Source organism: Falco rusticolus, chromosome 1, assembly GCF_015220075.1.
Source record: "Falco rusticolus isolate bFalRus1 chromosome 1, bFalRus1.pri, whole genome shotgun sequence".
NCBI classification, from domain to species: domain Eukaryota; kingdom Metazoa; phylum Chordata; class Aves; order Falconiformes; family Falconidae; genus Falco; species Falco rusticolus.
In genome coordinates, this window is record NC_051187.1 from 27,460,151 (window position 1) to 27,484,880 (window position 24,730).

The 24,730-nt window shown below is 52.9% G+C and overlaps 1 protein-coding gene across 1 annotated transcript in view; it reads left to right on the plus strand.

The window, feature by feature from the left end:
• The window catches only part of MYO18B (myosin XVIIIB), a 74,234-nt gene that overhangs the window by 27,765 nt on the left and 21,739 nt on the right, over positions 1-24,730 (plus strand). The window contains exons 20-36 of the mRNA XM_037375271.1: positions 150-215; positions 1,948-2,076; positions 2,385-2,528; positions 3,742-3,831; positions 5,571-5,690; positions 5,815-5,923; positions 6,523-6,647; positions 7,954-8,108; positions 9,242-9,365; positions 10,065-10,265; positions 10,407-10,517; positions 12,464-12,568; positions 15,633-15,779; positions 19,145-19,258; positions 20,487-20,570; positions 21,645-21,782; positions 22,557-22,742. Of these exons, the coding sequence (XP_037231168.1) occupies positions 150-215; positions 1,948-2,076; positions 2,385-2,528; positions 3,742-3,831; positions 5,571-5,690; positions 5,815-5,923; positions 6,523-6,647; positions 7,954-8,108; positions 9,242-9,365; positions 10,065-10,265; positions 10,407-10,517; positions 12,464-12,568; positions 15,633-15,779; positions 19,145-19,258; positions 20,487-20,570; positions 21,645-21,782; positions 22,557-22,742 (2,148 nt within the window). The remainder of the gene's footprint in view (positions 1-149; positions 216-1,947; positions 2,077-2,384; positions 2,529-3,741; positions 3,832-5,570; positions 5,691-5,814; positions 5,924-6,522; positions 6,648-7,953; positions 8,109-9,241; positions 9,366-10,064; positions 10,266-10,406; positions 10,518-12,463; positions 12,569-15,632; positions 15,780-19,144; positions 19,259-20,486; positions 20,571-21,644; positions 21,783-22,556; positions 22,743-24,730) is intronic.

The window sequence follows — 24,730 nt, forward strand, 5'->3', positions numbered from 1 at the left end:
CCATGGGGAGGCAGAAATGAAAGCACACCAGGATGCACCCTTTACTGGGTGTCTATAAGGACTAGGGGTCCCTGTACCTCATTTCAGCAGGTTCATACCAGGGTATAAATGTTTTGTGAGCAATTGCATGATGTGCTGCTTCTCCACAGGCTATAGAGGAGCTCTTCCAGGTGCTGGATCTGGAGAAGAAGAGCATTGCCATAGGACGCAGCCAGGTATGACCACTTTGGTCTCTGCTTCCCCATTGCTTTCGGTGCCTAAGGGTACAGCCAGCCCCCACTGGGCACTGCCAGCTGCCCAAAGCTCCCCAAACTGGAGAGAGAGCCCCTCCTCTGCTGCTCCCTGAGGTTCCCAGGTGGGCTGGGAAGCCAAGCCTCACTGAAAATCAAAGCAGAAGGCTCCTAATGCACATTTGAAAGCACTAGCTTGGGTAAACTGTGTACCTAATTATTAAAATCTGGCCCCTTGTTGCATCTAAGTCCCTAGTTACCTTTGATGTCTCATGACAATAAATGGAGCTTGAGCAGCTGATGGTTTTGGTGGGCTAGGGTAACACTGCTAGGCTGGGCAGCTGCAGATGCAAGAATTGTCACAGCAACAACATTTGAACTTAAATGTGATAATCTCAAAGAAAATTTAATTTTGCATGTGTGCTTGCCTTCAGCTCTCAGAGTCTATAAAGAAAGAATTTGTGAAATGGTTCTGTGGAACAAAATAACTTTCTTTTATCCTGCAGAGTGCAGTTTGCAATTATCTCTTCTATGAAACCCTTGTACTTAATCAATAGCATGATAGCAGCTCTAGCCACATCTTGTTATAGAGGAGTTAGTTTTGCCATTGCTTTGAGCATTGATTTTGTACTAGCTTCTAAAACTCCCTAGTTTGTGAAGTTAATACCGGCATTAATGAGACAATCAAATAGGTGGTGGAGCAATCATAGCATTATCTCAAGAAAGTGAGTTTCCTTGGAATTGTTCTTTGATTCAATTTGGCATCTTTAAAATGCAGCTCTTTAAGTGTACCACCGGCTTCACAAGCGTAATTCAGTTTTTATTAAAGCTGTATTATGCAAATGGTGTACAATAATATGGAGCGATTGGTCCCATATCCCGAGAACGTCATCAGGCAATGACCAAGAGATATCTTACACTCTGACAGGTCGATACTGAGCTAAATTCAATGGCATCAGCAAGTCTATATAATTTATGAGGTCTTTCTGACAAGTTCACTTAAAGAAAATTATGTAGTTGTGGTTTTTTTTCCTATTGTAAACTGGCATCTTTGTCGTTATCTGTATGTACACTGTCAGGAATGCCGTAGCCCTCGCAGTGGGTGGGAAATGGGCAGTGGCCCCAGGGAAGGGTTTTAAGGACTTGCATCTTTTAACAGTTGATGCCTATGTCGAAAGGGAGGAGTGAGAGGAGTCAGGGACAAAGAGCAAATGCCAGCATGCATGAGGTGTGAGGGCTGGATCCCAAAGGGCACTCAGCACCCTCGTCCTCAGGGAGTCAGTGGCACCTGGGCAGCCCTGTACACCCTGTTTTGGTGATGCCCAGGGACAGGAGATGTAAGGGTGGGTTGAAGATGCTCTCCGGGATGTGCAGCCATCCTGCTGCTGGGCTTGTGGATGGGACGGACACAGCTCCCTCTTGCTGTCCCATGAGTGTCCCCAGGCTGGCTGGTGCCAGGCTGCCTTGGGTACCTTCATGACATGGGGCAGACTGGCACATTGTGCGTTCGGCCACATTTGCTGAAGCCCCCTTCCAGCCTGGCATCTCGGGCTGATGCAGGGGTCACGCTCGGTGGTCTCAGCTGGTCCAAGGACCTTTGGTCTCCTGCAGGTCTCAGGGGAGGCTGCCAGGTGTTAGGCAGAAATACATCCTGCTGGCTGCGGGCAGGCTTCAGACCCTGTCCTCGGGATGTGTAACCTCTCTTGCTTGCTGTCAGGTTTTCCTGAAACCGGGGGTCATCTCCAGGCTGGAGAAGCAACGTGACAAGCTGATCGCCCAGAAGGTGATCCTGCTCCAGGCTGCTTGCAAGGGCTTCCTCAGCCGTCAGAAGTTCAAGAGGTTGAAGGTATCCATCCTGTGGGGTGTGGATACCCTGTGCCCACTTCAGCAGGGGCTCAGGCTGCTGCAGAGGGTCAGCGCTGCTGTAATACAGCACAGAGCATCCAAATTGCAGCACTTCTGAGCAGAGAAGGCTGCTTCTTTAAAGGGTACCCCCCTTGCCCTGCCCCTTGGGCAGCCATGAGATGCCATCCCCTGTGGTGCAGCGCTCCTCCACCACCTCATCCCTCTCCAGCCCGGCACCCCAGCCTGGTTCTTCCTGGTGGGCTTGGTCATGGCTGGGTGAGGGGCACTAACAGTTGTGTCTCCCTGCAGATCCAGCGCCTCGCCATCCGCTGCATCCAGAAGAACCTGGTGGTCTTCCAGGTGGTCAGGCACTGGCCTTGGTGGCAGCTGCTGAGCCGTGTGCGTCCCTTGCTCAGCATTAACCTTGCGGAGGAACAACTTCGTGCAAAAGAAGTATGCACCAAGCGACGGGACGGGATGGGACAGGATGGGACAGGACGGGAGGGGATGGGATGGGAAGGGATGCTTTAGGGGCTCTGCCTGGTGGGTTGGTCAAATTGGAAGTCACTTTTGCCAGGGAAGAGATGTTATTCTGACCATCCAGAAGTCATCATCTGTTCTTAGCACTGTGGTTTTTGCTCTGAGTAATGTGTTTTGCAGAGCTGTGGAGTGGAGAAATAACTCTCCTTCTTCCTTAGAGGGACTATAACAAAGGCAGCATGTCCCTGCAGCTGAAGCCCCATCCCAGGACCATGGCTGCCCTGCTGCCCTCCCCATGCTCCCCGCGAGCTCGCTGGGGCTGGGTCCGCTGAGCTGAGCCCCTTGGGGTGGGTATCCCACATCGGTCTGTGGGGTACTAGATGATGGGCAGCCAAACACATCCTTGACACAGGACACTCTGCTCCATACTGTTACCAGAGCTGTACTGGCTTCCATCTGCACTGCCACTGGTGATGTGAGACATAAATGGTCATTTGCTGACCTGGGAAGGGGCACCCTCTGCCCCTTTGCACCATCTGAGACCTGTGCTAAATTCTTAGTCCGTCTTCCCTGGCATCCTGCTCCTCCTCTTGCCTTAGTGAGGTTTTAACAAGACGTTTTCAGGCTGGATCAGATGAAATAAAAGCTGCGAAAGTTTCTGTTTCTCTCTCCAAACCCACCTGGGATCTATCAGACCCCATCAACCGTTAACCTCTGGTTTTATCACGACTCTGCATGTTCTGCTTCTGCTCATTGTTGGACATCAAAGCAGCACAAGACTGCACCGAGCAGCTCTTTCTGCCGTTACAGTCAAGCTGCCTGAAAAAGAATCACAGAAAAAAATGTGCCTTTGCAACCACTCTGTGATAGCCTGCCAGGGCCCCAGGAATGCTCCATGAGCAAAATTCAGACGTTTGGCTGTTCATCCCAGGCTTTTGAGGTTTGCTTCTTTCTCATAAAATGTGCTCTGTGAGCACACCAAAGCTGACATTCCCTCCAATGAAATTCATGTCAGGAGCTGTAGTCCTGGCAATTTGCAGTGAGCAGCCTTCAAAGTTGCCTGGTAAATTTTATTAATAAGGCAGTTATGTCTCTCCCACTTATTTTTAACAGAAAACAAGATTTTTGTAAATAAACTGAGGATGCTGGAGCTTTCCATATGTGGTTTTTTTGCAATCTTCCCTAGGAGGAGCTGGCGGCGCTGAGAAGGAAGTTGGAAAAATCCGAGCAGGCATGCAGCGAGCTCAGGCAGACTGCAGAGAAGCTGGAGAGCAAGGTAGAGCCCCCCAAAAAGCCTCTGCTGCAGCCTCACTTGGTTGAGTTAGAAATTAAGCCATTGGGGATATATATGGCCACCAATTACATTTCAGCAGGAGGAGCTGTGATCAGCAGAGCATTGGGCAGGGCAGAGTGACCACAGCAGAGGCGGTTCTCTATGCAGGACCCAGACAGGCTGCAGTGCCCACCTGTAGCACGGAGAACCAGCATCACTGCAGGCTCCGTGCTGGGTGGGATCCTGTGTGCCAGAGCAACAGGTCCCCCCAAGGTCTGCACCTGGAAAGCAGCCTGGATGCCTTGGGAATGGGCCATTCCCACTCCCACAGGGCAAAGCTCATGTCCCCTCCAGCAAGGACAGATGTCACCTCACGCTGCCACCGGCACGGCTTACAAGACTGCAAAGCGGCAACGCGAATGTCATCCCCTCTGCTGACAGAAGGGTATAATTAGAAAGGGAAAATACACACAAATGTATCATGTTCTCATTACGCATGCAGGACTGCAGGCTCGCTGACCTCTGCAGACACCAGAAGTGACTTAGTTTAATTGCATGACTGCTAATACCCAGGGGATGGCTCGCCAGAGAGGTGTCCTGCACATCCCCAGGCTCTGAGCGTGACCCTGTCATGCATGGTGCTCAGGAGTGGCAGCTCCTGGGACAGCTGATCAGCTGCTCTGCTGTGCGTGTCAGAAGGGACTTGGAGGCATGTTGGGGAGCACACGCATCCCCAGCTAGCCACTGGGCCTGTGCAGGTTCCCCTCTCAGAGGCACAGGCTCCTGTGCAATTGCAGCTAGGGTTTTGTTAAGCACCGGGAGGAGGAGCAGCTCCCAAATTTGCTAGAAATACCCTGGGTCTACCCAGCTCTCCAGGCTGCGGCACCTACCCCTTGCAAGAGGTGGCTGAGCTGTGGCCTGGGTGCAACGCTGCAGCCCTGGCTATTGGTGCCAACAGCCCCGAGGGCCAGGGACCTCCTTCTTGATGGGAAGTGGCTAAAGATGACTTAGCTTAAGCTCCTTGTTAAAAATGAAATCACACCCACGAGGCTGGGATTGCTGAGCAAGGCTAATGCCTCAGGACAGACCTAGAAAAATGCTGGTTCCCCAGGGAAAGTAAACCTATGGAGTTTACCTTTTAACCTTTACTGAGTTAAAATTGCTGGACTCCCTAAGGAGTTTGTGTAACGTGCCTGCAAAATGTGAAGTGCCTTAAAATGCTGCCAGATGGAGGAAAAGGAGCATTGGAAGCCTGTGTGTTCCTGCTGGCCCTGCTGCATCTGCAGTCTCTTACTTCACTGGCTGAGTGGGATGGACTGTGTTCACCTCTGCTTTGCGGAAAGTAGAATTCATTCTCTGGATTAATAATTCCTGCCTTCATTCATCTGCTTGTTGCTTTAAATGAAATTTAATGTTAATCAACTACAACAATGGAGAAATCTGATGAACCCTGCCTGCAGCTCACTGCAGGCAGCACAGTGCAGGCAGCGGGCAGCTGCCCTGCCACAGGCAGCTGTGTGAGGGGTGCACAGCAGCGGCTGCTCATTGCTGGGCACTGCCAGTGGGAGTCTAAGTTCCCACTGGTGACACTGGTCAGTGATGGCATGTACTTACACGTCGCCTAAGCACAGGTGGCTGCCAAATGAGATCAGTCAGAACACTCGTGTCGATGCAGGATGGCCAGTCCCCCCAAGCTGGCATGCACAGTGATGCCCAGACTGACTCCCAGCTGCCCCCCCCAGATCATCGATCTGACGATGGAGCTGTCGGATGAGCGGTACAAGGGCGACATCGCCTGCCAGGTGCTGGATGGGGAGCGGGCAGAGAGGCAGCGGGGCACCCGTGAGCTGCAGGAGCTGCAGGTAGGAGAGCCCGGAGCCATCGGGCTGTGCCAGTGGCAATGCCACCCTCTTGGCACAGCCTTGCTGGACCCAAGTGCCCTGGAGCCGGGTAGATCTGCTTCTTTCCTTCCCTGGGTTTCCCCAGAGCAAACATGACCAAGTGCAGAAGAAACTGGAGTCGGTGGAAAAGCAACTGGAAGAGGCCCAGCAGCTGGTTCAGTTGCATGAGATGAAGATAAGTGGCTCTGGAGGAGGTAGGGGCATCCCTCTGGGGGCAATGCATGCTCTGGGCACCCAGCCTGACCTGCAGGGCCAGCAAGGCTGCCCTAGCAGGAGAGCAAAGCCTCTTGCAATGGGCAGAGGTTTGCCCCCCCTGCCGAAGCAGTTCTGCTCTACCCCAGCCCCTGGTCACATCAGAGTGTTTTTGGCACCCCATCATTCTGCATTACTTGTCCAGCTCTTGCACAGGGCTGGGGATGCAGGCAGGCATTCTGCTTAAGGGCGCTGCTGGCACTGCCTGGCACCCCTGGCAGCACAGGGTGTGTTTGAAACATGTTTTGGAGTGATGAGGAGGCTGCTGAGACACAAGTGGGGTGGGATAGGACAGGACAAGATGGGATGGGATGAGATGAGCGTGCACGCTTTGTCTAAGGCGGGGGTACATGTGCTGTGTGAGCTGGGGCAGCCCTGGGTGCACAAAGCAGAGCTGCACCCTACGAGCTCAGCGCTGGCGTTCATGCCATACAGGGGCTGTGGTGCCATTGTGCATTTCCCCACCCAGCCCCGGCATGGCTGCTTGGGCTGGTCAGGCCTGAGCACCCACCAGTGCCCCCGGTTCTCTCTCTGTTCACAGAGGACGAGTGGCAAGTGCGTTTTGACTGCGCGCAGACGGAAATTGCTTTCCTGCGCAAGCGGCTGGTGCAGCTGGAGGAGCGGCTGGAGTCTGAGCTGGGCACCCGGACGGGGCTAGAGCAAAAGGCAAGTGCTGCCAGCCCTGGCCGTGGGATGGGGGACAGGGACTCCCCAGGGTCACGCTGTGGAGTGGGGCTGGTTATCCTCTCCCTTCTCCCAGGGCAGGCAAAGCTTTACAGGGCTGAGGCTTAGAAATGCAGTCACTTGCTGCTGATGCTCTCACTGACCGGGGAAACCAGCTGTTTTCTGCTGGTTTGAGAATGAATACCCGAAAGCTGCCTCCAAGCTTAAAAAGTCACTTGTGCACCAGAACGTGGCAAAATTCAACCTTGGTCAAGTGTGAGCACAAATGAGCACAGGGTGGGAAGCTGTGGGGTGGGGAGGTGCTCAGTGGTGGGTCTTGGGGCTGATCTGGCTTTTGGATACTGGACAGGGTTGTGCTTGCACTATCTGTCATGCAAAGAGCTGCTAATGTGAAGAGCTGGAGGCTTCCAAGCTTTGTCATGAGGAGGGGAAAAGCCAGTGTGCTTCCCTGCACAGTGTCTGGGATTCAGGTCACTTCCCATGAGGATACAACAAAGAAATGCAGTGATAGGCCAAGGGGAAATGGCTTTAAACTGAAAGAGGGGAGATTTAGATGAGATATCAGGAAGAAATTCTTTACTGCAAGGGTAGTGAGGTGTTGGCCCAGGCTGCCCAGGGCAGCTGTGGGTGCCCCATCCCTGGCTGGGCTCAAGGCCAGGCTGGACGGGGCTGGGAGCAGCCCGGGGGTGTCCCTACCTGTGGCAGGGGCGTTTGGAACTTCATGGTCTTTACGGCCCCTTCCAACCCAAACCATTCCATGATTTTATGATTCTATGAAATGAATATTATTCATGGTACATTAAAAAATAATAAAAGCAGCCCAATCTTAGGAGCTTGGGTAAAGCAAAACAGCCCATTTGCTTCCAGATAGTTGGGAATTACAGGCTTCATTAATGCAAGATTTTGCTTATTTAAACTCATTTCTTAATGACTCCATTGTCTGGCTGGTGAGAACACTGCGTGTCTCTCTGTCCCAAATACAATATAAATCCTTGGGGGATCCATTTCATTTGGTCCAGGTGTTACTTTTTGCGGAGAAACGGGGTCAATCATCAGCCCCTGGGCAGCTTTGCTACTCAGCAGGAGGGATGGGATGCTGCAGGCCCACAGGAGGGTGCCTGGAGTGTGAGGGGTCAGGACACCTAAATTTGTCCTTATTTGGTGAAAGATCTCCGGGTGAAGCATCCCCTGGTACTGGAGGGGGGCTGAGCCCCACACGAGAGGGGCAGCTGTGGGGTGCATATGCCATAGGGTCCCTCCGCCACCCCACCACTGCCTCTGCCCGCAGCTCAGCGAGGTGCAGGCAGCATGTGAAGCAGCCAAGAAGGTGTCCCAGCAGCTGCGGCGGCGGTGCAGGAGGCTGGCCTGCGAGCTGGAGGATGCGCGGGTGCTCTCCGAGAGTCAGCAGAGCCGCAGCCATGAGCTGGAGAAGAGGCAGAAGAAGTAAGGCTGGCGGGAACGTGTGGAAGGGCTGGGGCTGCTGGAGCAGGAGGGTGGGGAACAGGGATGATTGGGGTGCCTTCAGTTGAGGAGTTCCTGGAAGGGTTGCTATTTTTGCCTACTTTGACTGCTGGAGGTTGCATCAAGCTGGGAGGTTATTTTTACATCCCGTTGCTGTGTGATGGAACACGCTTCCATAAGAGAAATCACTCCCAACGCAACGTTCAGTGCCGTCGCAGGGAGGGCTGCCTGGGGCTTGGAGAGCATGCTGGCTCCCGTGTCACTGGGTGCAGGGCACCCTTGTGCTGGGCCATTCCTGGCTTCCCTGTGCCCTTTGTGTAGAAATGTCCATGCTGGGGGCGCTGCTGGCAAACCGGGCATCTGGTGTGGAGGAGAGGAGCCCAAGGAATGACCCCCAGTGTCTTATTGTTGCTGTTTGGTACCCATGAAGGAAATAGGGTTTCTGCCCAAAAATTGGATGCCAGGTGCCAGGACTAAGCAGGCACAGAAAACATGAGATATCGCCTATCACTTTCTTTATAACTTCTTTTAATTTACACTTCATTGACAGTGCCCCTTGCTTGCCTGAGCTGAGACATTGACTGTGGGCTGGGGCTTGGCCTGACCCAGAGATATGAAGGTGCTGAGAAGTTCCCAGGACTATTGCTTTGAAGCAACAACGCTTCCTAAGCTGAAACCAAACCCTCAGTGCAGCAGAGTCCCAGCCAGCCATGGGGATGGAGCTGCCCATGGGGGGGAAGGGGGGGCAGAGGGCTGCTGCCCACACACAGGCACGTTTCGGGCTGTTTTGGCTCTGTAGCAGCTGGTTACAGTGGGGTTTTGCCCTCTGCTCTCGGTGACCACCTGTGTGCACATCGCTGTTGCTCCACACCATCCACTTCCTGTGGCTGGCACCTGTGTGGAGTAATTAGGGATTCACAAAATAACGACAACACTTTGCAGACACTTTTTTGTCTTCTCAGAAGCACTTGGAAAGTCCAGTGCCAGGAGAAGTGTCTTGCTGCCGGCCAAGGCTGCCTCCCTGCCTGCCTTGGCACAGCTCCCCCAGCCAGGAGGCAGCTGTGCCACCATCACAGACTCATTCCGGAGAGGTAACGTGTGTTTTCCCCCTCCAGATTTGACCTGCAGTTAGCTCAGGCCCTGGGGGAGTCTGCCTTTGAGAAAAGCCTCCGTGAAAAAGTGTCACAGGAGAACACCAGCATCCGATGGGAGATGGGCAAACTTCAGCAGAGCTTAGAGGTAAGAGGAAATTATCTCACTTTGTTGCATTATACCCAGTTTGGGGAGCAGCTCTCAGAGCAAAACCAATATCTTTGCAATTATAGCAGAGGCAATCGGGCAACTTGATTCCAATTTCTTTTAGTGCAGCTCTAGGATATGCTTGATGTATTTAAATAATATTATCCTCTGCCAGAAGAAAGACTATCACTTTTTACAAGTGATACTCATCCTGTGGTTTAGCTAATTAGGCCCACCCTCATTTTTACTGCATTTATGCTCTTCCTCATGCCTCTGCCCTCAAGAAACTGCAGGTCTGTGCTGCCGTGGGATGGTGCTGCACCAGCCACCTGCCAGCTCCCCCCCCAGCAAGCAGGGGCATGGTGTGCCGGGTCTGGGGGGGAAGCCACAAGGTTGCTGCCACCCACGCCAAGCAGTGGGGCCTCCTGGGACCCAGCAGGTGGGACAGCTCATGGGAGGAGGAGGGCAAGGTCAGGAGCAAGTGAGCAAACCCGAGAAGGAAAGGATTCCTCGGGGCTCACAGTGGTGATGGGGCTGCTGGTTCAGGGAGGGGGCTGACCGCTGCCTGCTGCTGCTCCAGGGTGTTTCTGATGACACAGCTGGAAACGGTCTGGGTTTTAAGAGCAGGGTGTCATGCCAAGCCCCTCTCCTGAGTTTGGGGCTTGGCTGCTGACCTCCTGCTCTGCCCCTACCGAGCAGCAGAAGGAGGCGGAGGTGGCCAGCCTGGTGCAGCGTGTGACTGTGTTGGCCGGCCGGGTGCAAGAGCTCAGCACCCCCAGCGCCCTGGATGCCCGTGCCGTGCCTGCGCTCAGGAAGCAGCTCTGGGACCTGGAGGCTAGCGCTGCAGAGCAGCGGAAAGAGCTGGAGCGGCAAACAGCTGCCGTCGATCACCTGGAGCAGGTAGCGTGGCACCCACCCAGAGGGGGCTGTGTGTGCCAGGGATGTTTATCTCCACACGGGCATGCCAAACCCACATCAACACCCTCTTCATCCCCCCGGGGTTGTGTGCAGCCGCTATGTAAGCATCTTTGGGTCTTTCAGCTCCACCAGAGGCTGGAGCTGGAGATAGAGCGGATGAAGCAGATCCACCAGAAGGAGCTGGAGGACAAGGACGAGGAGCTGGAGGATGTGCGGCAGTCCTGCCAGAGGAGGGTAGGTTGGGACTGCTGGGAGGATGATGCTGGAAGCTTCCCCCAAGCTCCCCTAGCCACAGTGCAGAGGAGCCATTCCCAGGGGTCCTCCCTCCCCAGGGAGTGGTGGGGTGGGTGGGTACTGGCTTTCCCACCACCAGCCCAGCATGAGCTCTGGTTGTAGCCCTAGGGTGAAAAATCAGGGTCTGGGTCAGGCATGAGTCCCTGCCACGCTGGAGGGGCTGTCAGGGGTGGTGCACAAGAGCCATGTGCAATGCAGCATACAGGCATGCTGCTCCTGGTAACGCCAGCATTATGCCAAGGACATCAAGTCCAGCCATCCCAGGCTTCGTGTTTGGTGATACTGAATGGAAAATAACATTTCAACAAGGCCCTGAGATTGGTGGCATGCAAACATGAATTCCAATTTCTTCAAAATCTCCGGGGTGTTTGATACAGGGATGCAGGGCTGTGTGGTAGCAGCCAATTCCCATTAGGCCTGGGGCATACCTGGCTGTTGATAGTGAATTAACATTGCTGAGGCTTAATGAAGCAGTCAGTGAGGCTTTGCATATGCTATTTCAGGAAGGCAGGACAAGTGGGAAAGCAAATGAGGCAATCTCTGCTCCTTGTGTTCCTGTCAGCACATAGTCGTACCCTGAGTGGTAAAGCTGTGCATGCCAAGGAGGGCTGCCACCATGCAAACACCACCATTTCCCACCACACTGCCTTCCCACGGTGCTGCCCTTCTGCTGGATGGGGCAGCAACAGCTCAGGACTGCTCTCTTCCCCTCTCTGCTGGCCCATTTTTGCTGAAGCTCTGGGCTGGTTGCAAGGACGCGTTGCTCAGGGCTTCTTCCTGGGATCTTCCCTGCCCTTCTGCACCTCTCTGTCTAATTGCCCTCTGCAGAGAGCAAGGTAGTGCAAGCATCACTGAAGGAGATGCCGTGCCTTGCAGGTGCTCTCAGTCAACATGCTGTCAGTCATCCTTTCTCTCCTTCACCCCGCATGGCCTGAGCATTCTTTTCCAAATGAGTAAATGGCCAAGATGCTTTGGAGAGCAATCGATATGTAGCAGCCTGCTCACATTCTCTTTTTAAACTCTTAGCAGCGGCTGGGGGTGCAGGAGGCAGCTGGGGCAGAGAGGTCTCCAGGGTGCTGTGCCAGGGTTGCAGCCTGGCATGCCTGCTCTTGCAGCCACAGCCGTGCTGCTGCTTGCAAGGGGAGGAGCAGGCTGTGGAGTAGGCTGCTTGTTTCATTAACACATTTCCACCATCACCACCACAGCTGGACTTGCTGGGTGTCTCACAGCTACACGGCAGAGCTCTGTGGTGCTGCCCCGGGTCTGGGTCCCTCCTGCAAACACTTGTCATTGCTGCAGTGTTGCAGGACAATGGTGCTTGAGCAGAGGCAGAGGGATGCAGGCTCCTGCACTCAGTGCTGGCTCTCAGGCTCCTTTTGCTCCCAGCAGCAGTGCAAATCCTGCCTTTACGGCATGCTCTACTAGCGAGGCCACTGTCACCTCTACTGATGGGGAGGTGGACCAAATAGTGTGCTGCTTGCCTGGTTCATGGTCACAGAATGCCTTGAGGAAACCTGAAGGGATTAGAGGTGACTCCTCTTCTAGCTCAGCTGAAGGCCCTGTGTTACTGCTCCAGAGCTGCAGGGACAGGTTCTGGGGACATCTGAGTATGCCTCACAGGCAGAGTGGCTCAAATAGCCCATTGTGTCCCCAAAAGTCATTTAGGTTCCTGGACTGCTTCCCCTTGCTCCTCCTGGCCAGGAGCAGCTGCTTTGCCTGGGGCGTGGGAGGTGCTCCAGGCTGTGGTGATGGGGGGCTTTGGTGCACACCCTCTCCCAGGGACTGCCCGGGTCTCGCTGCAGTGGTGGCTGTGCCCTGCCGGGGCATAGGGCTTTGGCAGGGGTGGCTGGGCTCTGAGCCTGGCTGGGGTTGTCTTTCATGCATAGCTCCGGCAGCTGGAGATGCAGCTGGAACAGGAGTACGAGGAGAAGCAGATGGTGCTGCATGAGAAGCAGGACCTGGAAGGGCTCATCGCCACCCTGTGTGAGCAGGTAAGAGGATGACGCCTGCCCCGGGGCCAGCTCCACTCTCCTTGCTGCTACCTCCTGGCCAGCCAAACTGCTTCGCTGGCCATGCCCTGGCTCAAAACGCTGCCGGAAAAAAAGGGAGTGTGAATGTGTGTGTGTGTGGGCAGGACGACAGCGTGGTTGCTCATGCACATGCAGCTGGCTTTGATGTCCTCTGTCCCTCATCTTTTCCAGACACACCCCACCACCCCCTACCCCGTCAGAGCAGCAGTGTGCTGCAGCAGGCACTGGGTGCCAGGAATGCTTTGGGGCTGCAGGCACCATATAGGAGACAGCTGGTCCCACTAAGGACCCACGGAAGGGAACTGTTCGCTTTTGTACAGGAGAATTATCTAAGCAGGGGGAGTCATCTGCTTTTTGCTGGTATTTTCATGAGAGTCAAACTAACCAGGACTGATGCTGGAGCAGCTCCAACTGCCCAGAAAAGCAGTTTATCAGATTCTGCTCTTTGCAGAGGAATGCTATCACAGATACATTTGTTGAACAAATCCTTTTTCACTCTATAATGTGTCTGTGGCAGTGATTGAAGTGCATGTAATGGGAAAAGCACACACAGCTGCTCCCTGTTAAATTAGAAGGCGAGGGGCTGAATGCAGCCTCATTGAACAGCATTTATCGGCTTGGGAATCACTTAGCATTGCAGAGGAGTCAGGCCCAGAGGCCGTCTCATGCACCAGCTCCTGCTGAAGGAGCTCTGGTGACCAAGCGAGGTCCCACCTGACCCTTCCCTGGGGCCATGGGGCTGCCAGGGCCAAGGATGGCATCAGCCCAGCACTTCAGAGTTGCCATCTTATTGCCGCTGCACCCCAGGGCTCACCACAGCTCAGCCAGGCTGGGCTTGTGCTGATGCCTCCCAAGTGCCTTTTGCATGGCCCCCATTGCATTGCAACCCCCACTGCACGCACAGGAGAGGAGGAGCTGATGACCTGGAGTTACAGTAATTAAGCAGCGCATCCTCTGGCCATTGGCACAAGCCGGCTGGATTTCACCATTTCACCAGCCCTAGCAATTGCATGTGTTCATTAAACGGGATGAATGTGGGAGCTTTGCAACACTGAAATGGTGGGCATATTTCAAGTAGACACAAAATGGTCTGACGAGGCTTATCCATAACATCTCCCTGGCTCTTGGCTTACAAAATATTTTGGGAACTGTCAGAATAAATCTGGCTGTATAAAAGCAGCATATTATTATAACTCTCTCTCAGTCCAACATGTCCCTCTTGTTTGGTGGAGGAGAACTGAGATGGATAAGAAGGAAGCAGGAGTGCACAGAGCAAAGCCGGTGGGGCTCTTGAGGAAAGGCACCTTCTCCTTCCTGGGACTGTTCCCAGACGCTGCCCGTGCAGCCCCTGGCCCTCACCAAGGGCAGTCGTGCCTGTGAGGGGCAGGCGAGATGGAACAGCGCATCCAGGCATTGCTGTAGTGTATGTGAGGCACAACCAGAGCCTTGAAAGCAGCTTTGAAATGAAATCCCAGCTTTGTAACTGAAAAAGCACTGGGCTGCAGTGGTGGGAGGCAGGTGTGGCTGCTGCCATATACCTGCTGCTTCCAGCTACAACACAAAACGCATCCTCTGTGGCGGCGGACAGACCCTGAGCTAGGGAAAATGATGCTGAACGGCATCCAAGATACAGTCTGTAGGGATGGCAGGGATAACAGCAAATCTACTCCGCTGCAGTGTTGTTCTAAATGCCATCTGATTTACAGTGGACAGTGTGCTTCAGAGCAGTTTATTAAAAAGAAGAAAAAAAAAAAAAAAAAGCCAAGCCAGAAAACTAACTAAGGAAATGGAGATGCCAACGATTTCTGGTTCAGCAAATGCCAGCCAGCTCTAAACCAGGTTACAAGGTCAAACCTGCACAATTAATTTTAGCCAGTGAGCAGAAAATAGGAGAATGGATTTGAAACAAGAAGAGCCATGGAAAATAGACTAAATGGAAAATGCTCTTAAACTTCAATTAGTCTGAAATCAAGTACTGTAGCCATGTCCCTGTTTATTTGGTGGGTTTCTAATTCTTTTATCCTTGTAACCATGGTTGCTGTCAGCTTGAGGAGGGAGTGTAGACGGGTTTTTTTTAAGGTGCTTCCTTACTAGCCTTGTTTAATAGGCTTCAGAGTGATGTGGTGACACCACACTGCCCAGGGACAAGCCTCCAAAACTCACCCAGCAGTTACTTTCTGCCAGCGCTGCTGGGGATTCATGCATGAGAGACTGCTGCCTCCTGCACCGAAGGCAGCAGCATCGGTTACATCCCTCCACAGCTGACAGGGACTCCAGATGCTTTGCATTAGAGATGTGTAAATAACTCCTAATGAAGCTCTCCTCATCAGTGTTTCGCATGGTTTTCCCTTTCCTCTTTGGGCTGACTTTCCCCTGCCTTTGTCATTCTTTTCCCCAAAGGTTTGTTGTTTTTTTTTTTTTCTGGCTTTTTTTCTTTCAAGGAATGGCTTTTGCATTTTCTGTGCCAGCTTTCAGCACAGACGCTGCACGCACATCTTCTGGGTCTGCCGCTCTCTGGCCCTACCCATCAGCCAGGGGTGTCTCCCAGAGGGGTGACAGTGCCCAGTGGCTGCAAGGACGAGTTGCTCTGGTTGTGGGGACCCACAGTGCCTGCCTGTGTCCCCAGCTGTGTGGCTGGGCTGTCCCTCTGGGCACAAGGGTGGTTGCTTGGCAGGCACGAGGCTGATGGAGATGAGGGGGGGAGGCAAATGTTTTCAGAGGAACAGCTTTCTGGTGGGGAAAAATGTGGTGTTTCAGTGGAATCTGCTAGTTTTAACCTTTACAAAATTTATTTTCTTCCTTTCATTTAACTGTTTAATTATTTTCATTTGATAGAAGGACAACAGTAATATTTATACATAGATATTTACTATCTTCTTGCATCGTGACTTCAGCACTACCAAAATTTTTCCCTATTCCCAAATTGTGTGGGGAATGACCTGGGGTGGGAGGGAATGGTCCAACAGAGGTTTTGTGGGGTGAAGCAGGGCAGCAGGGTTCAGGACACCCCTTCTCCCCTCCCCAGATCGGCCATCGCGATTTCGACGTGGAGAAGCGGCTGCGGCGGGATCTGCGGCGGACACGTGCCCTGCTCGCTGACGTGCAGCTGCTGCTGGCAGCCCCTGGGGAGCCCAGTGCCAGCGCCCAGGAGCTGGAGCGGCTGCACAAGCAAGTAGGTACCTTCAGGCAAGCGGGTGTCTCCCTGCCCCTTGGAACATCACCCTTTGTCTTGGCGGAGGGGAAGCTGCAAGAAATATTTACAGATGTCCTGCTTTTAACTGTGTGCGGGATGAGCAGTGGCCCCGTGCTGTCTGAGCATCCCTCTGCCAAGGCCAGGGCGAGACATGCCTCTTGCTCTGATGAGGGTCTCTTTGTAAGGAGCAGTTCTCTGTAATTAAGCCAACAGTGGTTAAGTATTTTTTTTTTGCTTCCCCCCCCCCCCCCCCCCAGCCCTGTTAATTACCTTCTGTTCAGTGCATTTTCTATCTGTCTGATAAGGAGCTCTAGCAGCTCCAGGTTCGGGAGGCGTTGCCATAGGGATGCTGTAAGGCAGGAGCAGGGATGGCAGCGGATTTGCTGTAGTTTAACCTCAGACACCCTGGGTTCACAGCTGGCACTGAGCTACCTGGCGAGTGCCCACCAGGCTGGGGATGGCTTCAGTCCCAGGGTGAGTTCAGGGTCCCGTGGGGTGCCCTGCCACAGGATAGGGGTGGCATGGGACTGTCCATCCCCAGGATGGCTGTGCACATGGATCCCACAATGCCAAGGACCAGGACTGACCTAACGATGCCAGTCCTCTGAAACTGCTCGGTAATTAATCTGTACTGTACATTTCCCCTGGAAACAAACTAATTGGGAGGCATGAGTGATTCCAGCAACATACATATATAATTGAGATAATAGTTCTGCATAAATAACATCTGTGAGCAGCAGCTGTTCCCACCTGTGCCGAGGGAGAAGGGGAAGGTGAGGTTGGCCTGACATGGCCAGCTGAGTGTCTGTGCCCATGCCTGTACCCACGTCCATGCCTGTGCCACTGACCTGGCCAGCCAGGGCAGTAGATGGCCATGGCTGGGGCAGGCAGTGGGAATGGCCATTTTTAGCACTTGTGCATTCCCTTTTAAATATTATTGAGCTAATGCTGTAATGTTACACTTAACTAATCCCTCAAGTATTTCCCGCATCCTGCTGTGGGGCTGGTGATGATGCACAGCCCCTGCCTTGCTCTTTCCCAGCCCCCAGTGCTCTTAATAGGGCAGAGCCCCATGCTCAGTGCTGGAGCTTGCTGCAGTGGGCTGATGCTGAGGGACCCCTTCCGCATGCTGATCCAAAGGACCAAGCAGCGATGCTGGGATGCTCGCTTTGCCTGGCGAGCATGGCTGTCCCTGTGGTGTCCAGCCCCACATTGTGAGGGGAATAACGCTTTGTTCCCTGAGCAGCCTGGTCCCCGCAGCGAGGCAGGCTCGTGCAGGAGGTTGCTTGCTCTTGCCTGTGGCCGCAGTGCCATGCGGTCCGGCCCCCTCGCAGCTATCTCGGTGGGTAGCCTCTGCCTGGCTGCCTCATCTTTGGAGGCAAACAGAAAGCCTTAATATTGGGGATATTGAGGTTTTGCTATGCCACCAGCACTGAGACTCATCATGCATTAAAAATGCCTCATGATTATTCCATGCCTTAAATTTAAACAATTTCTAATGGCATTCATGACGCCTTTCTCAAAAGCCAATACATCCTACCACCAGCCCACAAACCTCCACAAGAATAAAAACTTTGCTAAAATGTTACATTTCCGTTAATCAAAATCCATATGGCTAGAAGTATAGCATTGTTTCTTAATAAGGCTGAAGCATCCATTTTATGCAGGTATTTAACAGATGGTGTAGCGCCGCAAACTAATATTTTTCAGAAGCTCATACATTATGCATTTTTGCAGGGAATTTCAATTTATTCTTCCCAAATGGGAAAATTCCATTACATGAAGTGAAATGGAAGCTGGTATTTAACAAGAGGTCCTGGAGATGCATTTCTCTCTGATTAAACTCTCTGGAGTTTTAGTGTAATTGTGGCAAGGGAAAGACCAGTCCCAGGCGCTGGTTGTGGACAGCGTTGCTTCTGGAGGAGCCCAAAGCTGGGCAGGTGGAAAAGCTCTGGGCCATAAAACCAGCAGGCAGTCCGACTGGCATCTTTAACACCTCCCAGCAGCTATTCCTTGGGTCGTTCCAGCAATGGCTGTCTGAGCTTTATGCAAAAGCCAAAGGCTATTTTTCAGCTGGAGGAAGGAAAGGGAACACTGCATGTGTCGCTGTGAGAGTGGCTCTGCAGATGTATGAATAGACTGACTAGACAATCCATCAACACAGGCTGAGTTTGGGCACAGGCACATCATTTTAAATAATGTTTTTTCAGGATCTGAACTGCTACATGTCTCTGTGCCAGAGCTTTGTATTTCCCTGAGCAGCTTCTGGCTGGCACTGTAGCTGGAGACCCAGAGATGTTCAGAGTTATTTTTTCCCAATCGTTCCTTGGAATCATTGACTTCAAGGGAAAAACAACTTCCATTTCCTCTGCAGATTAGGCCTGAGGAAGCAAATTACTTGCTCAGCTTTTCCAAGTAGGTCTCAATCACTCCAAACAGTTGAGAAAAATGAGCTGAGGATTGTTCCAGTTATAGTACCTTATAATCCCCCCCTTTTTGAGGGAGAGAGTTAAAAAAAGACAAGTAAACCCTGAGAAAATAGTCTAAAATGCTCAGATTCTTGTCATGGTGTGCAGCAGCTCTCACTGCCCCCAGGAGCTCTGCATCCTCTGCAGGGAAACCAGGACTGGGCATGGGAAATAAGCAGCAAGTGGAGGGGGTAAGTTTTGTTTTTCTTGAAGAAGAGAAACCCAAGTGAGAAGGAACTGGATGTTCAGGTACAGCCTACATGAACTCCTCCCTCCAGGCAGTGTCAGTTTTTGGGATGCTGCTGCATCTTCCAGATGTTTGCAGCCCATTTAAGATCTTTGTAGTCTTAATGGTTGAGCTATAAAAACTGAGAGCAAATTAACATTTATAAATGTGATATTTTATGTGTATTTGCAAATGCAATTTATGCCACATGAAAAGCCCATTTGCAAACTCCGAATCATGAATTGCTCTAATCAGGAATTACATGTAATTCACATAATTTTGCAAATTAATGATCCCAGCTCTACCTCACTCAGCAGTGCCAAGGCAGAGGGAGGATGTGTGGTTCGGGGCTCTTACTTCAGCACTCAGCAGGACAGTCAGGGGTGGTAGGATCCACAGTTAGGTGTGCCAGGAGCTGCTAAAGAAGCCCTGCCTCACCGGCTGGGAAAGGAAAAGTGTTCGCTGTAAACCAGGAGCAGACGGGCTGAAAAGCAGCACAGATTTTAAAAGGTCGAGTTTCCATGTGCGTTAGCAGGGGAAAATGCTCTGGGAGTGAAGTGTAAATAGACGTGGCTGTGCTGCAAGGGGAACAGCATAATCCGCACATGGTTTGTGCTCCTTTAATTATCATCTCCCCCAATTTTTCCCAGTTGGAAGAGAGTGAAGCAAAGTGCGCAGAGGCCCAGAAGTCCCAGCAGACAGCCGCCCTGGAACTGGAGAACTTGCACGCAGAGCTGGAGACCCTCAGCAAAAGCAAGACCCTGGTGCGTTTGTGGAGATGCAGCCAGGGCAGGGGAGGCCGAAGGGCAGCAGTGCAGTCCTACCTCCCTGTGTTTGACAGCAATAATCAGCTTTTTTAGTAAATCATCAAGTATATTTACTAGACCACCCAATCTCTTTGGAACAGCCCCCGGGGTGGTTTTATGGATAGCTAAAACGATTACAAATGTGCCGCATCCCGTAGTCCCCCTCTGCGATATGCAGTAGCTCCCTTTGCCTCTCCTGGTGCCAGCAACGGGGCTGGATGCTGGCAGCAGCATGGCCCAGAGGGTGCCACGGTCCAGGGTGTGTGTGTGGTGGGTCCTCCATGGGATGCATGAGCCACCAACCCTGAGGGTCCTCCCACAGGTGGACGAGCAGCTGTACCAGCTGCAGCATGAGAGATCTGACCTCCTAAAACGCATCGATGAGGACCAGGAAGACCTGAACGAGCTCATGGCAAAGCACAAGGCTTTGATAGCCCAGGTAGGAGCCAGGGCTGTGGAGGTTGGGCAGCATCCCCCTCCCTGGGAGGGTGCTTGGAAAACCCTGTAGCCTGGCTGAGAGCAAGTGGCAGCCCCCATCGGTATACCCAGGGTGGGGACCCCAGGAAGCAGATGCTGTGAGGAGAGGAAGGGATGGCTCACTGCTCCGGCTCCTGTCACCTGTAGTTTTTAATCTTCTTTCAAGAGGTGTCTTGGCTTTAGTTTCAATAGTTGGGAAATCCTGTAGCTTTCCATCTGGATCCTTTTCTAGTCTGTCTTTCACTGTTTTCTCATGCAGAGCTTAAAAACTGCTGACAGACAGCTCTGGGGCTTTCTGTGCAATATCCAGACTAAGGCAGGCTCTCCCAAAGGATTGTACCTGGAGCTGTGGGACTTCAGGGCTCCTGGTGAAGCAGGAGTAGGCTGGTGAGACTGACAATTCACAGTCTGGTGCCCCTTGCAGTGGTGTTATGGAGCCAGGAGTCTATATCTGAAAGGACCCCAAGAACAGAAATTACCTTGACTACATGGTTTCTGTCCTGATCTGCAAATACTTGTTTCAAAAATGAAGAAAGCTGCATTGAGTCAGGAGAATTTAGCTCCTTCAGTCCAGTGCAGGAGCTGCTTGCTGTTTGGGTGGTAGGAGGTGCAGGCACGAGCCAGCCTTCAACACCACACTCCTCATGATGTGTGCCCTCTGCTCTGAGCCCCGGGTCTGCTCCCACCGCTGTGCTTTCTCTTTCCACAGTCGGCAACAGATATCGCTCAGATCCAGGAGCTGCAGATGCAAGTGGAAGATGTGAAGAAAGAAAAGCAGAGCCTTCAGGAGAAGGTAATTTCTCTCCAGCCCGTAGCACCCAGAGCTGAGGAGCAAGAACCACCTCTGACACCTGTGCCGGGTGTGCTGTCGGTGCTAGCCGCAGATGCTGTGTTCTTGTCTGAAATCAGACCCTAAGTCTCACCCTGGTGCTGCACAGTCATTTCTCCTCTGTAACACGGTCAGGTCCCTCTCCTCTCCCTGACACCCTTGAGAGCAGCACAATGCAGAAGACACTGTCTGCCCGCTGCACGCCTGCAGCCCCGGCCCCACGGGTGGGGGTGGGGCTCTGCCAGCCATGACCTTGGCCTGGAGAAAGCTTTCCCTGGCAAGGCTCTTGGGATGGAGAGCCCCCCTTCCCCTCCTTCCTTCCCAAGCTGCTGGTGCCGTGGCTGGGATGGGGCTGACCCCAGGGCAGGTGCCAATGGGTGCTGCACTGCCTTGCCTCTGCGGGTGCACCGACCCTCCTGGAGTGTGTGGATTTAATTTTAAACACATGAGTAATCCCATTAACTTAAGTGCTTTATTGGAGCGTAGCTAAGCTGCCCAGGAATCAGAAGCAGGACTCGCTCCCTCTGAGGCAGAGAGGGTGGTGCTTTAGAGATAGGCCGAGATAAAAGAAGGCAGATTCCCGTAGTTCTAGGTCAAATACAAAATCTGAATCAAACTTGTAGCAGGATCACTAAAAGGGCAGTTTGCTTTGGAGATCTCAGTGTAACAGCTGAAGAAACAACCCAATGCAGGAAGCTTTCCACGCAGGGCTAAACTGTGAGTTTTTATGCCTGCTGTCCTCAAAGAGTTTGTGAGAAGAGAAAAACCAAAAGAGGCTCAGACACGTGTCGTCTTGCCAGCACATTTTTCATTCAAAAATACACGTTTGTGTCTTGCATTTACTGTGCACTATTAACAGCAGCGAATCCTTCAGGAAGCCAAAGGCAATGCTTCTCCATAGTGCCTCAGGGGCCGTGCGGGGTCCTCGGTGCTGCCACACCAAGGCGAGGGCCTGGCGGGGGATCTCGGAAAGGGACCAGGAGGTGTTTGCATGAGTCAGGGGCTGGAGGGGTGCTAATGCAGCCTGTCCTCTCCTAGCTGCAGGCAGCGCAGGCAAGACTGGAGCGCCTGGAGCAGTGCCCAGCTGAGCGCTCCATCGTCAGCCGTCAGGAAGCCCGCATCCGCGACCTGGAGAGCCAGTTGGACTTCCAGGCTGTGCAGATGAAGCGCTTTGAGGTACCACCTCTCATTGCTGGCAGAGGGGATGCAGAGCCCTGGGGAGATGCAGCTTGCTTGCAAAAAGCTGGGTGTAGCAATGCCACTGCCTCAGCTTTGGGGGAAGAAGGACCCAGGAAGGGGTCGAGAGGGACAGGAGAGGCCATATAGTTCATGCCGCTGCTGTTACCTATACATGCTTTATTGAAAGCCGACAGTGAGCCTAGTGCTATAAACACCTGGAGGAATATACAGTCCCTGTGCCTGGGCACAGCGCATGGTGTGTGCTGACTGCACAGCGCATCCATCACAGCACCTTTCTGACAGCATCCCTCTGCTCTGGCATCGTCCAGAAGTCAGGACCTCAATCGCAGTATTTCACTGTTGTCATTAATCAGCACATCTGCTGGTGCCCTGGAATATGTTTTTACTGTCGCTTTTCTCTAAGTCATGCTGCCTGAACAAGCCCAGCCCAGGGGTGAAGGAAAATGCTTTTGTGTCTGCAAAGCAGCAGCTGTCCTGGGGGGAGCCCAGGGGGATGCGCTGTGGCCTGGGGGTGGCATCGCCTGTTGTGGGGCACAGGGACGGAACGGGGTCACTGGGGTCCACACCCACTGCAGGCAGCTGCTGCCACTTGTAAGGTCTCAGAGCAATGTTTGATAATGATAATTACAGCGACTGGCTCTGTGGTGTGGGTTGGGGAGGCAGTGCTCTCCGCATTGCTTGATGCTTGTGGAGAGCTTCATGACTCCTCATCTCCATCTCGCTTGCTTCACCTTGCACCTTCCTCCCCAGGTGCTGGTGTTGCGCTTGAGAGACAGCATCATAAAGATGGGCGAGGAGCTGGAGAAGGCGGCAGAGTCAGAGGCGCGGGAGAAGGAGAGCACCAGGTACTACCAGAGGAGGATGGAGGAGATGAAGGCTGACATGGATGAGCTGGTGCAGAGGGAGCTGGAGTCCAGCCGCCGGCGCGTTGAGCTGGTAAGGGGGTGCTGTCCCCATGGGCTTGCGTGGTCTCAGGGCCATGAGGGGGCTTTGCGGCTGCTGCAGGTTACCCCTCCGTAACCTGCAGATTGGCCTGATGGTCCTAGGAAAGTGATGCTTTGTCTGCTCTGTGCTTGGAGGTGGAGATGGCCAATTTGCTGTTAGCTGCTCCCCTCCCCAGGCTGCTCGCCTGCAGCTGCTCTGGGCTCTGCTAATGCCAGGGCGTCAGGGTTGGCTTTGGGGAGTGGAGCTGGGGAGCTCTTGCAGGGGCAGTGAATTGCTTTGCATCCCTCTGCAGCCCCAAACCATTGAACTGAAGCTGTTACTGAGGCACCTTGCCTCAATTCTCTGTGGCTAGGCTGGCAGACTGGGTAGTCCCTCTGTTCTGCGTTTTGTTCCAGCAAGGAGAGCGCTTTGCCTGCTCAGCTCTAGGAAATGGCAAGTTGCTCAGGTCGTTCCTCCACCTCCTTGTGCTGGTTTTCCTCATGTCGGACAGAACCTCAGCTGTGCATGGGGGAAACACCCCATCCTCCTGCCAGCCCGCCACGTGCCGAAAGCCAGTCATGTGGCTCGGTGTGCCAGGGCTCAGCCCAAAGCGGCAGCTCCTTGCGGTGCTCCTGGCCTTGCCAAATAACCCCCTTGTGGCACGGCAGTGTGTCAGATGGTGCCAACAAGCAGCTAACCTGCTCTGCGCGCGCAAAGCCCCAACTGGATTTGGAGTACGGCAAAAATAGATTCACCTTCATTTTACAGTCCTTTACAAGCATCTCTTTTCATGTTGTATTTTTCCAGTAAACAAAAGGAAAGCCTTGCTTTCAAGCAGTAATTGAAAGATATTACATTTCTGCTGGCAGCAGAGCCACATTAGAAGCAGTTATTTTATCAATAATCTTTTATTTAACAATCAAGGAGATTTCAGCATTTATTTCGCCCTGAGGCTGCCAGCCTTTCTGAAGGGAATGGTGTTTTAGTGTGAATTATTCCACATCCCCTGCCTGCACCATGAACAGGCTTTGTCCTTGCTCTTCCAGCCTGAATCCTACGTGCTCGCACACAGCTCTGGCTGCCGGGACACCCTCCCCTGGGCACAAAACGAGTCTCCCATGTAGGTCAGAGTCATGTAGCCACCGATGCTCTTCAGAGTTGTAAGATTTTCAAATGAGAGGCTGTGCCGGGTGCACGCTGCATGCCAGGCAGCTCCCTGGGCTGCAGGGCTGCCCGCTGGGTTTGCAGCAGCCCACCCCGGGGCTGGTCCTGCTGCTTTCCCTGTGAGTGCCGAGTGAGACACAGCTTCAGTTGCTATGATAAATGTGCGTTAATTACAGCTTTGTTAGAAGTGTGATGTTTTGGAACACAGATGGGCTGTCTGTTAGGATACGGGTGGGTTCTTTTAACTGTATTTTTGTATTTGTGCACGTATTTTTAGATGCTTTTTGAATGTTTCATGTGGGGATATGAATGATGGGTGTAGCAAGATACTTGGTCATCTTAGCATGCTTCTGTTCTCACCAATGAAGTTGCAAAGTCTGAAAGGACCTTTAGGGGCATCTCCCTACAATAAGATATAAAACCCCATAAACAGACAAACTCATAAGGCAATACTGAGGCATCTAGGTTTATCCAGACACTCAGACATTTGGGGGTTGTCTGGCATCTGCTGCAGTGGGACAGGAGGAAGGAGCCAGGCAAGCACTAAAGCAGGTGAAGCCCCCAGACACATCACACCAGCTCCAAGGTTCTCCCTGCTGGCATGTGGCGGCTGGTCAGGCCGATTGTTCTGCGGGAACCTGGCTCCATGATCCCACCATGGCACGAACACATTGGGAGCCGGGGGTTGCTGTGGTGTTCCCCAGGAACAGAGGTGTTCCCCTAGACTGTGTACTCTTAACAGCACTTAAATAAAACATCACGAGAGAACTGTGATTGCAGAGCCCAGCCATGCTTGTCGACAGGCTGGCAGAGAGCATCAATAGTTAATAGAAAGC